The following is a 14,111-nucleotide window of genomic DNA, read 5'->3' on the forward strand; positions in this document are numbered from 1 at the left end:
TCCAAACATCTTAACCATGGCCTCACATGAGGTGATGGCTCGATGCTCCCCCTACCCAACCCCCATGTCTCTGCTCATTTTTCTCTGGGCACTTTATGCCGGCCCTCAGAGCCTTTGAACTTGCTGTTCCTGGATCCAGAATGATTTCTCCCCTAGATCTGACATGCTTGGCCCCATGCCACCAGGTCTGAGGAAAAATCTAATCCCCAATTTAAAGTATGTTACCATCCCACCTCCAGTCATTCCCCAACAACTCATCCCATTTCATTTTATAGAACTTATCCCCACCTAGAATTAACTTTGCTCATGATCTGTATATTTTTATTGTCTGTCTCTCCCAAATAGAATGTGAATTTTATGAGAATGGTGATGTAATCTGTATTTTTAGTGCCAATACTTACAGAGCCTAAAACTGAACAGTAGTTCTAATAAATAAATACTTGTTTGATGAATTTGCTGAGTGAATTTAACTGACCTATGGTTCAGTTTTATAAACTATTAAAGTGGAGATTATAAAATTCATGCCGCTGAGCTCCTGAGAGCTTTAAATAAAATAATGTAACATATAATGCAACTGAAAACTAATTACCTAGTGCCTTACCCACTGAACATTCACCAATGGACATTCACCAACCCATGGCTATTAATGTGATACTGTTAATATTAAAGTGTTAGTTGGTAAATCAAAACTATTATTGACAAGTTACCAGATTTCAGTTTCCCAATTTTTAAATCATAGTCTTCACATATGTCAGCAACTTTTAAAGAAGAATGATAATAAAAATATAAAACTGATAAATAACATAACCTTACTTATATGGCTTGGGGTGAGACAAGTAAGTTTTAGCAATTTAGCATTATTCACTCTGAAATAACCTTCTGAGCCAAGCTATCTTTATGATATGTCCATAACCATGACTCATACCAGGAAGGGAGTTACAGGACATATTAAGAATGATTTCAGGTTTCACAGTATTTTCTTTTTGTCACTAGGTGAAATGTGCTCCTAGAAATATAACTGCTAACTTGCTGTGATTACTTTTATTTTTGGTTGTGTCAATATTTTGCCCTTCTTTGGTTTTTAAACAATCTTGCACCTTTCCCTTTGATTGTTTCTTTGTTTTAGTGTATCAGTGATAAAAGGAGCACTGGTCCGAGGGTGTAAACATCGACACTGGTTATATTGTATATCATATTTCATTCAATCTGGAAAATTTCAAATTATTTACATCCACAAAATATTATATACTGCTTAGAGGAGTTTAAAATGAATCTGAAAAAAATAAATCTAATCTTTATAGACTAGAAAATGAAACTTCTTAACTATTCACTAAAAATATCTTAATATGCACAGGACACAATATGAACATTAGGAAGAGATCACTCTATCTGAATTCTATTTTCTGTAGATTTCAGAGCACAACTCTACAGACTTTTTTTTTCTTACCATATTTATAATTTTTATACAGTGAATGCTATGATAAAACTGACAACATGAAAGGCAAAATCATATAAGTTAACTGCATGAAAGTGCCTACAAAGACACCCACACAACCGGTGTGATTTCTAGAAGTGGCCTGGTACTTCTGGATAATTTTATGCACACCTTCTGGTAAACACCAAGAGACCGTGGTGTCCCATTTGCCTCCCAAACTTTTAAACTTTTACTCTTTCCATACTTTGTCTCACAAAGGCAGATACCTGCTTTCTGTCTTTCTCCCTCACTTAAGCTCTTTAAACCTCAGGAGGAAATAACACGGGCTTGATCAACCCTCATCCAATCAATACATATGTACGACCCCTAAAATAGAAGTTAAACAGGCTGCCTCTTAATAGATTAAGGTGACTGAACAAGAAAACCAATCTTTTTCTCAGAAGATAATTTAACCTTTGTCAAAGATAGTAAATCAACTACAAATATAATTAAAAGAACGACAATGGCAAAAACTTAGCCAAGTTCAAAAAACTTTTTTAAAGCATTCAGAATCTCTTTAAATTATACCTGATCATCCAGTGGTAACTCACAGAAGGCAGGGATATATTTAGCCCATTCCACCAAGACTAAGAGCTGCTGTTTCATGGATTCACAGACGTCACTGATACTGGCAATTTTCTTAACATTTATGTCAGTGCTTGCACCAGGGCTTGGGACTGAGATCTAGTATTAAGAAGAATGTACATTAATTTGTCATTTAAAATAACACAAGACCAATATTTCTTTTTTTTTTCCTATGACTGCCATAAGTAAACACCATTAAAGTGAGCTTATCATTGTTATGGTATCTTGAAATGTACTAAACATCTTAAAATTGAGAAATAAAATACTTATAAAATACTTATCAGTACAAGTTAAATTGAGAACATTCACCACATGGCACCATAGTCTGGGAACAGTATCTTATTTTACTGGCCAAATCTGTAAAATAAGTTACTACAAATTTTGGAGAGCTTCATAATTCAAAAGGACTATACAACGAGCTATAGGTTTCCAAATGAAATAATGTTGTGGGGTTTTATTTTTAATTAAAAATGTTACTTCCGGAGTTCCCGTCATGGCTCGCAGGAAACGAATCTGACTAGTATCCATTGAGAACTCAGGTTGGATCCCTGGCCTCGCTCAGTGGGTTAAGGATCTGGTGTTGCCACTGAGCAGTGGTGTAGGTCGTAGATGGGGCTCGGATCTGGTGTTGCTGTGGCCATGGCGTAGGCTGGCAGCTACAGCTCCAATTCGACCCCTAGCCTGGGAACGTCCATATGCTGTGGGTGGTGTCCTAAAAAGAAAAAAAAAAATTAAAAACATTACTTCCATTAAGAAATACTTCCATTTTTAATAAGTTGTAATTTATGAAGAAAAGTTTCCATTGGGTAAAGTTTACCAAACTGAAGGAAAAAGATTTAGATGAGATGCCAGACCTTTAATATTGCTGCATTCAAGGGAAGCCCATCCAAATGAAGTTAAAAAAAAACAAGCTTTGACTCAGCAACTTGAAAAGATGAACAAATAATGATGTTTTTAAAATTATATGTAATTTTGAACTATCTAAAATGTCAGTAGTGTTAAATGCCTTTCTGATGAAAAAAAAAAATCACTTCCTAAAAGTTTTTATACATATAACTTTTGACCATGTGTGCATGTGTACATGTCTTCCTGGAGTATATATAAATTTCCTCACAGCTCCTTTTAAGGCATACTCAAAATGCTTTATAGGACCATCAAGTAATCTTCAAGTAATGATGATGGTAACGGGATTAACCTCATCATATTACCCTGGTATTATCCAAAATGAAAGTAGTTGCACTGACTCATTATGGGGCCTGATTAATAGTTAGCTATTTCATAATTCGCTTTATATTAGAAAAATATGATTAACATTTCAAATAGGGGCAATGCTAAAGTAAACGTTCTTCAAGTTTTCTTTATTTGATTCTTCAGTGGTTTGTTTTTATTTATTCAACTGTTCACCTAAATTTTTAAACTTTAGAACTGATGTTCTCATTGTAGAAATGTAAAATAATAAACTTTCTCCTGTGGTTTCTGAATTCTGGCTCTTCCTTTAAATATCCATTTCCAAAGCAGGTGCCAAGGTGAGCTCTTGAGTCTAGAGGTCATTTTCAAGGAAGGAAGCTCTGATGATTTCTCAATACCCCCAAAGCTGTGGGTAACTAATTTTCCAGATTCAATCAATAAAACAAGATACTGCCCCTAGGGCATTGGGCTACACATTAAATATTTTAAATAGACCTTGTAAACAACTTTTCTTTTAAAAAACTTAGATTGAAATGCACTTTGTTTTTCCATTTAAAAGATAGGAACTTGCCTGTGAAAGTCAAAAGTCAGTCAAAGGTCCAAGTAATATTTTCAAAGTAAAACTCTTAAATTCACATAGATGTAATTTATTATAGTAAAGAGCATATTTGAATGAACTTATATCATTTTAACATCATGCCTAAACAAACAGTTGATTCTATCACGTAGGGTTGGATGCTAGTGCAGCAATACCTGGCGAGACCGAACCTCTGCCTGTGCCAGTGTATTAATGGAGGGGATATTGCTGCCATCAAATGTGCTTCTTCTGGTGCTTATTCTGTCACGCTCATTTTGCACAGCTAGGGGAGAAGATCACAGCATCTATTAGTCGGTTTTCTTCAATATATGTCAAAATACACAGTGTGACGTCCAAAAAAAAAAAAAGTAGGATGAAAAGAGAGAAGAGATATTTCTACAAGACTTTGGGACGGGGGTAGGAGGCAGGAAGAAAAGTATGACTGAAGATATTTTTCATTCTGTACCACTTTTAAAGTAGAAAGAGCCAGGCTTGTCACTAGAGCTCATAAAATATTGCCTTTGGGGACTTTATGGTGGCACGCGTGTTAGAAAGTGTTGGATCAGCCAGTTCAGCCATGCTGTATCTTTACTAGGATGGTTTTCCATTCTCTCTGAGTTAATGATACCATAAGATAACTGGAGGAAGAGTACTGCCTGTGAGATTGACCAGGTCAAAGATAAGAGTGGATTCACTTGTCAGAAAATGTGAGTCATACATTTTGAAACTCCCATTTTTCTCTCACTCTTCTAAAACACTAGCAAAAATGGAAGGTAAATTTATTTTAATTAGGGTTTCTTTCAGACTGCGATCTCATGATCTCTTATGAAACAAGGTCCTCGGGACAGTTTACAAATACCAATAAAGCAAAAGTTGCAGCCTCTAGGGGCCTCTCTTGAGAAGACTGAGATTTGAATACCAGCATTTTGGAACAATGAAGAAATATTAACTATTATATGAAAGTCTTCTAAGAAAGATACGGATCTACGTGTTTCAGAAAGGAAAAAAGAATAATGTGTATCTCCCAATTTTGTATTACAAACTACATTTTTAAATATAAGGAAGGGGGATACAAATTTGAATGTTTGTTATATATAGAATAATGTAAGTCAGATGTCAAAGTTGTATTTCAATATATGAGGAAAAATTATCTTCTCTTAACCAAAAAGTATGAAAACAATGTAGCCCCTGCATTATTTATTTTAATGCTCTACTCAATTCACCCAGAAAGACAAAACTATTGGAATTTCTTTCTGTAGTTATTTTTTTAATTAAAGAAATGTACCAATTCCTATGCTAAAATCTACTACCTAACCAAAACTTACTGTTAACTATCAACTCCATTAAGTTGAAAGAGAAAATACTACTCTTGCCTTTAAGAGTAATCTTTAGTTTGAGGGATCATTAATATTTTATTTTTAAATCATATTTACTGGTAGCTTACTCCTTCTCTGTCTCTCTTTTTAAACATATACTGTTATTGACTTTCAGCATAAATAGACTTATTTGGAAATATTTATATGGAGATAAAAAAATTAAAATGTAAGCTATGCCTTTATAAATTTCATTTATGAGATTAATCTTTAGAAAAACACTAAAAGATATGGTGACACATGTAATCTTGCTGTTACCATTTTTGACATAAAAGCATATTTACATATGTTTCCATATAACTAACTTTAATATTATGCTGTAAATAAGAGAAATATATTTATTTTGAAAGCTAAAAGTCATTTCCTCATCTACTTAGGAAAAATTAATGCATTGTTCTATGAACAATATAAGATGTATTGTCACTATTTTTCTTTCTTTTTAGGGCCACACCTGTGGCATATGGAAGTTCCCAGACTAGGGGCACCACCTACACCCTACACCACAGCCACAGCAATGCCAAATCCTTAATCCACTGAGTGAGGCCAGGTGTAGATACTGCATCTTCATAGATACTAATCAGGCTCATAACCACTGAGCCACAATAGGAACTCCCAATTGTCACTATTTTCAAAAATAATCTTATTTAACAAATTGTAAAATTCTTATTAAGGAAATACAAAATTGTGATTTGTTTGTACTTTTGTAGAAGTGAAACAGAGGTTCAAGTAGAAATGGATAAAGATGACCGACAAAGTATGTAGTTAATCCCATAAACTACCAAATACGCCACTAGAAATAAATCATTTTGAAATGAGAAAGTGTTTCTCCTTTAATTTTGTAAACTTCATTTTGCCTTCTTTTTTGAAACTAGCAACTGAATAAAACTAATGGAATTTTTGTCTCTTGAAAATAATGAGCAACAAAAAAAATTATGTTTAAGATATATTCGATTTTTCTTTCTTTTTTTTTTTTTTTGCTTTTTAGGGCCGCATCTGCAGCATGTGGAGGTTCCCAGGCTAGGGGTCTAATCAGAGCTACAGCTGCCACGTCACAGCCACAGCAACGCCAGATCCAAGCCGCATCTTCGACCTCCACCACAGTTCACAGCAATGCCGGATCCTTAACCCACTGAGTGAGGCCAGGAATCAAACCCACACCCTCATGGTTCCCAGTCAGATTTGTTTCTGCTGCGCCACAATGGGAACTCCTGATTATTTTTTCCAAATCTGCAGTGTAATGATTTTCTCTAACTTATTTTAAATAGTATGTGAAATAGTTCTGAAAAATATCTATTTGTATCTGATAGTGACAGGCACAGGCGTGTGGCAAAACTGATAAGCACGAAATCTTATAGCGGCTATTCCCTGACAAACACTTAAATGTGCTGAACACTTTTGTTACTAAATTAACCATAGTTATACTGTCGGAAGAAGTATATTTGATATATTCTAAATGAAGTATATTTGATATATTCTAAACGAAATTAGCACACATTAAAATAGAGCATCTAGTCTACTGTCTCTGTCCTGAATAGAATATAAGCTTCCTGAGATGTGGAGATTATTTTGTTTGTTATGTTTACTATTGAAACCTCAGCACCCAGAACAGTGTGTGGAAAGCAGACGGGCTCGATAAATTTGTGAAATACATAAATGAATGCATGAAAAGTCAATATTCACTTAATGCTTATGAAATGTATAAGACACTTACTGAGAATAAAAAGCGCATTTAAAATGCATTTATAATTTCATCCTATTAATATATTTTTTCATCTATCTTTTGGACAGGACAGTGAAACACTTTGTAGACAATAATTTTAATGCCAGGAATAACACAGTAATGGACAGAATGGTGTCAAATCAATCACAGAGTAAAGACTGGCTCCACCACTTACTAGTGGGTATCAGTGTCCCTGAGTAAATTCTTAGTCAAGGAACTGTAGATTCTCCACTGATGAAAATCATAATTCATGTAAAGGTTATTGTGATTAAATAGTAATGTATGTATAACATTTTTCACCAATTATGTTCATTATCATTATGTTACATGTTATTACCTTCTTTTTTCATTCCTGCTCTAAAGCACTTTCTTAATCGACAGTATCTACATTGATTCCTTTTGTCTTTGTCAACAACACATTGCCGACTGAACCTATAATATCAAACAAAGATACATTAGTCTGCAGAAAATTACTACTTATCAAAAAAGCAAAGTGTAAAAAGTATGGTCCATCTTGGGTCAGTAGAAAGAATATATAATGATAAGAATATATGATTTTTCTAATCTCATGATCAGCATGTACGTGGAAATACAAGGATTAATTCTGGTGTTGTTTTCATAATAAAAACAAAACTGAATATCTCACTTTTGGTCAGTATCCATCATCATTTCTATCATGAGCCATGAAAGCCAAACCTAGCTTAAAAATCTTTGAAATACAAATTCTAACGCTTACTGCTAAATGATTTCAGTGTGATGGAGAATATATCAGAACTTCATTCCTCTGAACTTTCATGCTTTTCTCTGTTTAAGTATTCTTCTATTAATTTTACCTCACATTAATTGGAGTTTAAATTCTAAATGACATATCAAGAGGCAGTTGAATGTAGCATTCAGAGTATAGTCTTTGCACATTAGGTACCACTTCACACCCACTACAATGGCTATAATCAGAAAAAACAGACAATAACAAATGTTGATGAGGATGTGGAAAAACTGGACCTCTCACACATTGTTGGTTGTAATATAAAATGATACAGTTTCTTAGGGAAAAAAAGGTTGGCAGTTTTTCAAAAAGTTAAACGAGAGTTACCAGATGACCCAGCAATTCCACTCCTAAGTATATACCCAAGAGAAATGAAAACATACGTTCACATAAACACTTGTACACAAATGCCCATACCAGCATTATTCATAATAACTAAAGAGTGGGCCAACTCAAATGCCCGTCAGCTGATAAGCAGATAAACCAAAAATGAAAATAAACCACACAAGGAAATGTTAACAATAAACAAGGAAGTGCTAACACATGCCGCAACACAGATGAGCCTTGAAAACACCATTATAAGTGAAAGAAGCTATATACAAAAGGTCATGTATGATATAATTTCATTTGTATAAAATGTGCAAAAGAAGCAAATCTATAGAAACAGAAAGTAGATTACCATTTGCCTCATATCGATGGTAAGGGAGTCGGGGGGAGGGCAATGAGTGAATATGAAAGGGTACTAAAATGTTTCCTGATGGGATGATGAAATACTCTCTTTTTTTTTGTCTTTTCTGTCTTTTTAGAGCCGCACTTGCGGCATATGGAGGTTCCCAGGCTAGGGGTCTAATCGAAGCTGTAGCCACTGGCCTATGCCACAGCCACAGCGATACCAGATCCGAGCCTCATCTGTGACCTCCACCACAGCTCTTGGCAATGCCGGATCCTTAAGCCACTGAGCAAGGCTAGGGATCAAACCCTCAACCTCATGGTTCCTAGTCGGATTCGCTAACCACTGCGCCATGACAGGAACTTCTGAAATACTCTAAATTGATTGTAGGAAGGGTTGCACAGCCAAATATACGAAAAAACTGAATTGTATATTTTTAAAAAAGGTACAGTCTCTGGAATTAGAACTGAGCTTGATTCCCGGGTTCACCATTCACTGTCCATAGAACTTAGGAATGTTATTTTAACATTCTAAGTTAACTTATAATTGTAAAATAGGGAGGACTTGTCATCACAGGTTGTTAGGTGAGTGTAATAAAAAGACTTTTGAGGCCAGCAAAACTTAAGCTTAAAAAACCTTTATGCCCCTAAACTCATATCTATATAATATTTTCCAAATGGAAAATCATAGCATTTGCTTAATACAGAAGAAAAATGTAAAGAAGGCTAATTGGCAGAGTATTCGTAATGGGAAGGCGGGAAGAGCAAAGCTGTACATATTATAGATGTTGTGGGAATTTTTTTTTTTTTAATTTCTAAAAGTCCCAGGAATTCCACAATGGCTCAGCAGTTAACGAACCCAGCTAGTATCCGTGAGGATATGGGTTCCATCCCTGGCCTTGCTGAGTGGGTTAAGGATCTGGTGTGGCCATGGCTGTCATGTAGGCCAGCAGCTACAGCTTGGGTTGGACCCCTAGCTTGAGAATTTCTATATGCTGCAGGTGCAGCCCTAAAAAGACAAAAGTAAATAAATAAATTAAATAAATAATAATAAACTTCCCAAAGTTCGAACCAGGACATTCCATTCCCACTTTTCCCATTCAAGAAGGGTGGAGATCTTGTGCTGACATTATCTGACCCTTAAAAGTTGTTGCTGGATTGAGTTGCTTAGAGGACCATTTTTCATACATATTTATTTCACCTTCAACAGACATGACTTAAAAACTGTAAAAAATATTCTTTCCATGTTGGTTTGTATTTATTTTGGTTATTACTCTGAGAAGCACTCAATACTTGATGTAGTCATAGAGAAAATGCTTTTGTTGAAGGACGTCCACTTGATCGACTTTATACCTCTAGAATTTGGCTGTATATAAAAGCAATATTATACTTTTATGTTTGTTTACCAAGAAGGTTTTAAAGTGGGTGATTTGCATTTTTTTAACCTACTTTAAGCTCTCCTAGAAAAATTACTAGAGAATGCTAGTTAGATATACGGGAGTTATAGATTAACTTTTCCCACACCCCTAGAAGACAAATGGCCTCATACAGTCAGAGAGTTAACTTCTTCCCAAACATCCATCTTGCTCCTACAACCCTTTAGCAATCCTACACATGACTTTAAGAGGCAGGGCAAACACAGATATTTTTCTGTTAAAATCAGTCATTTTTAATAGCCCATATTTAACATGGATGTAATATGCATTCAAGAACTGTCATTCTGAGCACTCAAGACGAAATATCTAACCCTAAATTGTGTTATGATGTTGACTAGATATTATTTTTTAAAAGCCTGCTAGAGAGTTCCCATTTTGGTTCAGCGGTAACAAACCCAACCAGTATACATGAGGACGTGGGCTTCATCCCAGGCCTTGCTCAGTGGCTTAAGGATCTGGCACTGCTGTGAGCTGTGGTTTAGGGTACAGACACTGCTCAGATCCTGCATAGCTGTGGCTATGGTGAAGGCCAGCAGTTGCAGCTCAGATTTGATCCCTAGCCTGGGAATTTCCATATGCCATGGGTGCAGCCCTAAAAAGCCAAAGGGGAAAAAAAAAAAGTCCACTAGAAACATGTGATTCATGCAATAGAGTTAAATACATTTTAGAGCAGACATTAAATTCAATGGCAAAAATTGTGGCGTGAAAAATACATTTAAGGAGTTCCCATTGTGGCGCAGTGGTTAACGAACCCGACTAGGAACCATGAGGTTGCGGGTTCGATCCCTGGCGTTGCTTAGTGGGTTAAGGATCCGGCGTTGCCGTGAGCTGTGGTGTAGGTTGCAAACGCGGCTCGGATCCAGCATTGCTGTGGCTCTGGCGTAGGCTGGTGGCTACAGCTCCAATTCGACCCCTAGCCTGGGAAGCTCCATATGCTACGAGAGCGGCCCAAGAAAATGGCAAAAAGACAAAAAAAAAATTAAAATTTACAACCAAAAATTTCATTTTCTTCATCAACAGCAACAAGCTACCAAAATCTTTTGAACTTTCAGAAATTTGTTTTAAAACTCAGGATGTGAGGACACTAAAAATATAAGCAACATGCAGAAAAATACACTCATTGCAAAATATTTTAAATACAGATTTATGTCTATTGGTATACGAACAGAAGAGGTGGTAAAACAATAAAGAAACACAAGAGGCAAACACCAAATTTCAGGTAATAGTTACCTGTGGAAGAAAGGGGAGGAAGAGAAAGTGACAGAGGAGGTGTCCACTAGAGGCTCTGACTATATTAGTCTAAATTGGATGGTAAGTACCTGGGATTTTTTTATGTACGTTTTATAAGTTAAGACATTTCATAACAATGAACCACCCATATGAATGCATCTGCATACACACCCACACATCCTCCCTTTTAAGGTAGCTTATAAATTCTGTTCTTAGAGTTACAGAAATATGAAAGCTCTAAGTTTTATTCCCTTCCTCCCGCAGGACATTTTGAAACACCTCTGCAGATAACCTTCCCGGAAGGAGCACTGCAAGTACCTGCAGGAATAAACGTGACTCTTGCGTATGCTGCGTCTGAAGAAGCCCTTGCACCCATCACAGCTTGAGGCCCCGTAGTGCTTTCCTGTTGCTCTGTCACCACATATGGCACATAGACAGTTGACACCGTTATCCGCGGTATTCATACTTGTTGTCTCTGGGACAGAACTCTCTGTTAAAAACAAGGAAGAGTAGAGTGCAAGTTAGTTCTGGGGATATCATACTTAAATTATCCTACTAATTATTCATAGGAGCAAAACAGTCCATTTCCTGGCTCCTTGGAAGCCTCACACCAGTGCTCTCCTTTCAACAACTGGCTGCTCCTACCAGTCTCCATTCCAATCTCCCCACTCCCATTCCTGAGGATTAAACCTTGGGACACCACAGGGGTCAGACCCCAAATCCACTCTTTCCCAGGGGAAGCCCATCCAGTCCCATGACATTACATATCATCTATATGATGAAAAATCTCCCAATTTTTTATCTCCAGTCCTGATGTGTGCCGTCGGTATCGGCCTGAAATGCTCAAATACATATTTAACAACTTCAATTTGAAGTTTGCTAAGAATTGGATATTAATGTATTAAAAATAGAACTCTGATTTTTTTTTTTTCTCTCTCTCAGAGCTCGTTTTTCCTTCAGTTTTCTATAGTCAGCCAATACTCACCTATGGCCAATAATCTGGGAGTCTTCACTGATTCTCGCCTTCATTGCTTATATCCAAAATAAGTCAATATTTAAAATATGTGTCGAGTCTACGACTTTTCACCCTTTTACCATGGCCACACTTATCGAATCTGTCATCCTTCCCCTGGATCACAGATGTAGCTTCTCTACTTCCACCCTATTCTCCTACTGTTTACTCCTCAAAGCCCCCAGTGTGCTCTTGTCATAAGAAATTCACATCATATTAACTATATGCATCCAACCCTTAGTTACAGAATAAAGCCTACACATCTTCCCCTGGCTTTTAGAGCCCTGAGTGAAAAGGCCCTCCTCTCACTCTCTGGCCCCATTATCTGGTAGTGCTTTTCATCCTATTCACTTCTCTCCGGTAATGTTGCCTCATTTTTTATCCCTCCCTCCCCTTCATTGAAGTCTGTCCTCATCCCAAAGACTTTACACTTGTTGTTTCTTCTGCCTGGAAGGAAAGTTCTTCCTCAAGAATTTCTTTGAGATGGCTGTTTTCTGCTCAAATCTCACATTTTCTGTGAAACATTCTCTAAACACGCATTTAAAAGGGTTATCTTTCATCTGCCCTTCAAAGAGAACCTAGACCCTCCTTATTTTTTAAACTAACAACTTCATTGTCTAAATGACATTATGCTTTGGTCTATTCATTTATTACCCATTTTTCCCCATAGAATATAAACTTCATGATGTCAGAGGATTTATCTGTCTTAGTCACCCTTCTGCCTTCCAGATTTTAGAACCACACCTTACACACAGTGGCACTAATGGTTGTGAAGAAAGAGGCTTCAGAACATCCACATAGTTATTTTTTACTTAAACAGTTCTTAAATTAGTTAATGTTGTTACTATATCTTTGTAAATATGTATTCAAAAAATATTAACTATATAAGACTATATTATAAACTTTGATCATAAAATGATATAATAATATAAATATAAAAATTCATTATTGTAGTTCCAATATAAAAAAGATAAAATCAAAGACTGTCATATCCTATTACATTCTATGATAATACATGTATTCTACTCACTAATACTTCTGAGTTGACAAATATTGTCATATATAATTTCATAAAGTTAAAAAATCTTCAATAAGAATATCTTTAAGGCTAATCATGTGATTATAGATTACAGAATTTCAATGCTAGGAATTTTTATTTTGGTAACAAAAACAAAATGGATATTAGAAATATGGCAGCTAGAAATGTTAAGGATTGATTGTGTTCTGGAAGATTACATGGAAACACACAAAAGAATTCAACTCTTGCTTCCAGTTTAATGTCATATTTACATGTTATTAACAAGAAACGTACACCTTATTACAAGAAAATAAGTTAGACCACACTGGAATAGCCACATAAGTCAGTTGTTTTAGTAAATATTTATGGTAAATCTGTCCCTATTATTTAGTAATCTATAGTCTTTAAAAAAAAACCTTGAGTCTACTGAGGTAAATACTCTATTAAATACCTCTAGTCAAGTCTAAACATGAGGATTCAAAATAGTGACTTGCTAATAGTTGCACTACAAATTGATTTTAACTCCCTTGCGCTAAAATTTCAGGATTCATTTAAGCATTTAGAGAACTCTTCTGACTAATAATTATTGTTTATTTTAAATATAATAGCTGTAGTAGTCACTGAAATTGTACAGCATAGTAGAACATTAAGATATCTTGATTAATATGTATAATTGAATCATTTTGTTGTACAGCAGAAATTATCACAACCTTGTAAATCAACTGTATTTCAATACAACTTTAAAAAATGAAAGAAATAAACTTATCTTTTTATAGTACAAAAAAGATATCTTGATTACAAGATACATTCTCAGTCCTGAACATACAAACACACACAGACAGACACTTTCCAAAATATACATAATTGGTAGGTTTCAGGAGTTTTAATAATTGTAGCTAATCTTGGCAAGCTTTTTCCTTGGGAAAAAAATCTAAATTCAAAGTCAAAAGTAAACTGTATTCTATAAAGACATGAGCCCTAAACAAGTCGTGTCTTATTTAAAGTTAAAGTGTTACAGTAGATGAATGCCGAGAGCTTTGTGAGGCTAAACATTAGCTTGTCA

The 14,111-nt window shown here is 35.5% G+C and overlaps 1 protein-coding gene across 1 annotated transcript in view; it reads right to left on the minus strand.

Annotated features, from left to right (window-relative positions):
* Nucleotides 1-14,111, minus strand: part of HNF4G (hepatocyte nuclear factor 4 gamma) — a 130,352-nt gene that overhangs the window by 12,596 nt on the left and 103,645 nt on the right. Inside the window, exons 3-6 of the mRNA XM_047783718.1 lie at nt 11,337-11,508; nt 7,255-7,349; nt 4,001-4,107; nt 2,003-2,158 (exon numbers count right to left, since the gene is read on the minus strand). Of these exons, the coding sequence (XP_047639674.1) occupies nt 2,003-2,158; nt 4,001-4,107; nt 7,255-7,349; nt 11,337-11,482 (504 nt within the window). The 5' untranslated portion in view covers nt 11,483-11,508. The remainder of the gene's footprint in view (nt 1-2,002; nt 2,159-4,000; nt 4,108-7,254; nt 7,350-11,336; nt 11,509-14,111) is intronic.

The sequence above is a fragment of the Phacochoerus africanus genome, chromosome 6, assembly GCF_016906955.1.
Source record: "Phacochoerus africanus isolate WHEZ1 chromosome 6, ROS_Pafr_v1, whole genome shotgun sequence".
Lineage (NCBI taxonomy): Eukaryota > Metazoa > Chordata > Mammalia > Artiodactyla > Suidae > Phacochoerus > Phacochoerus africanus.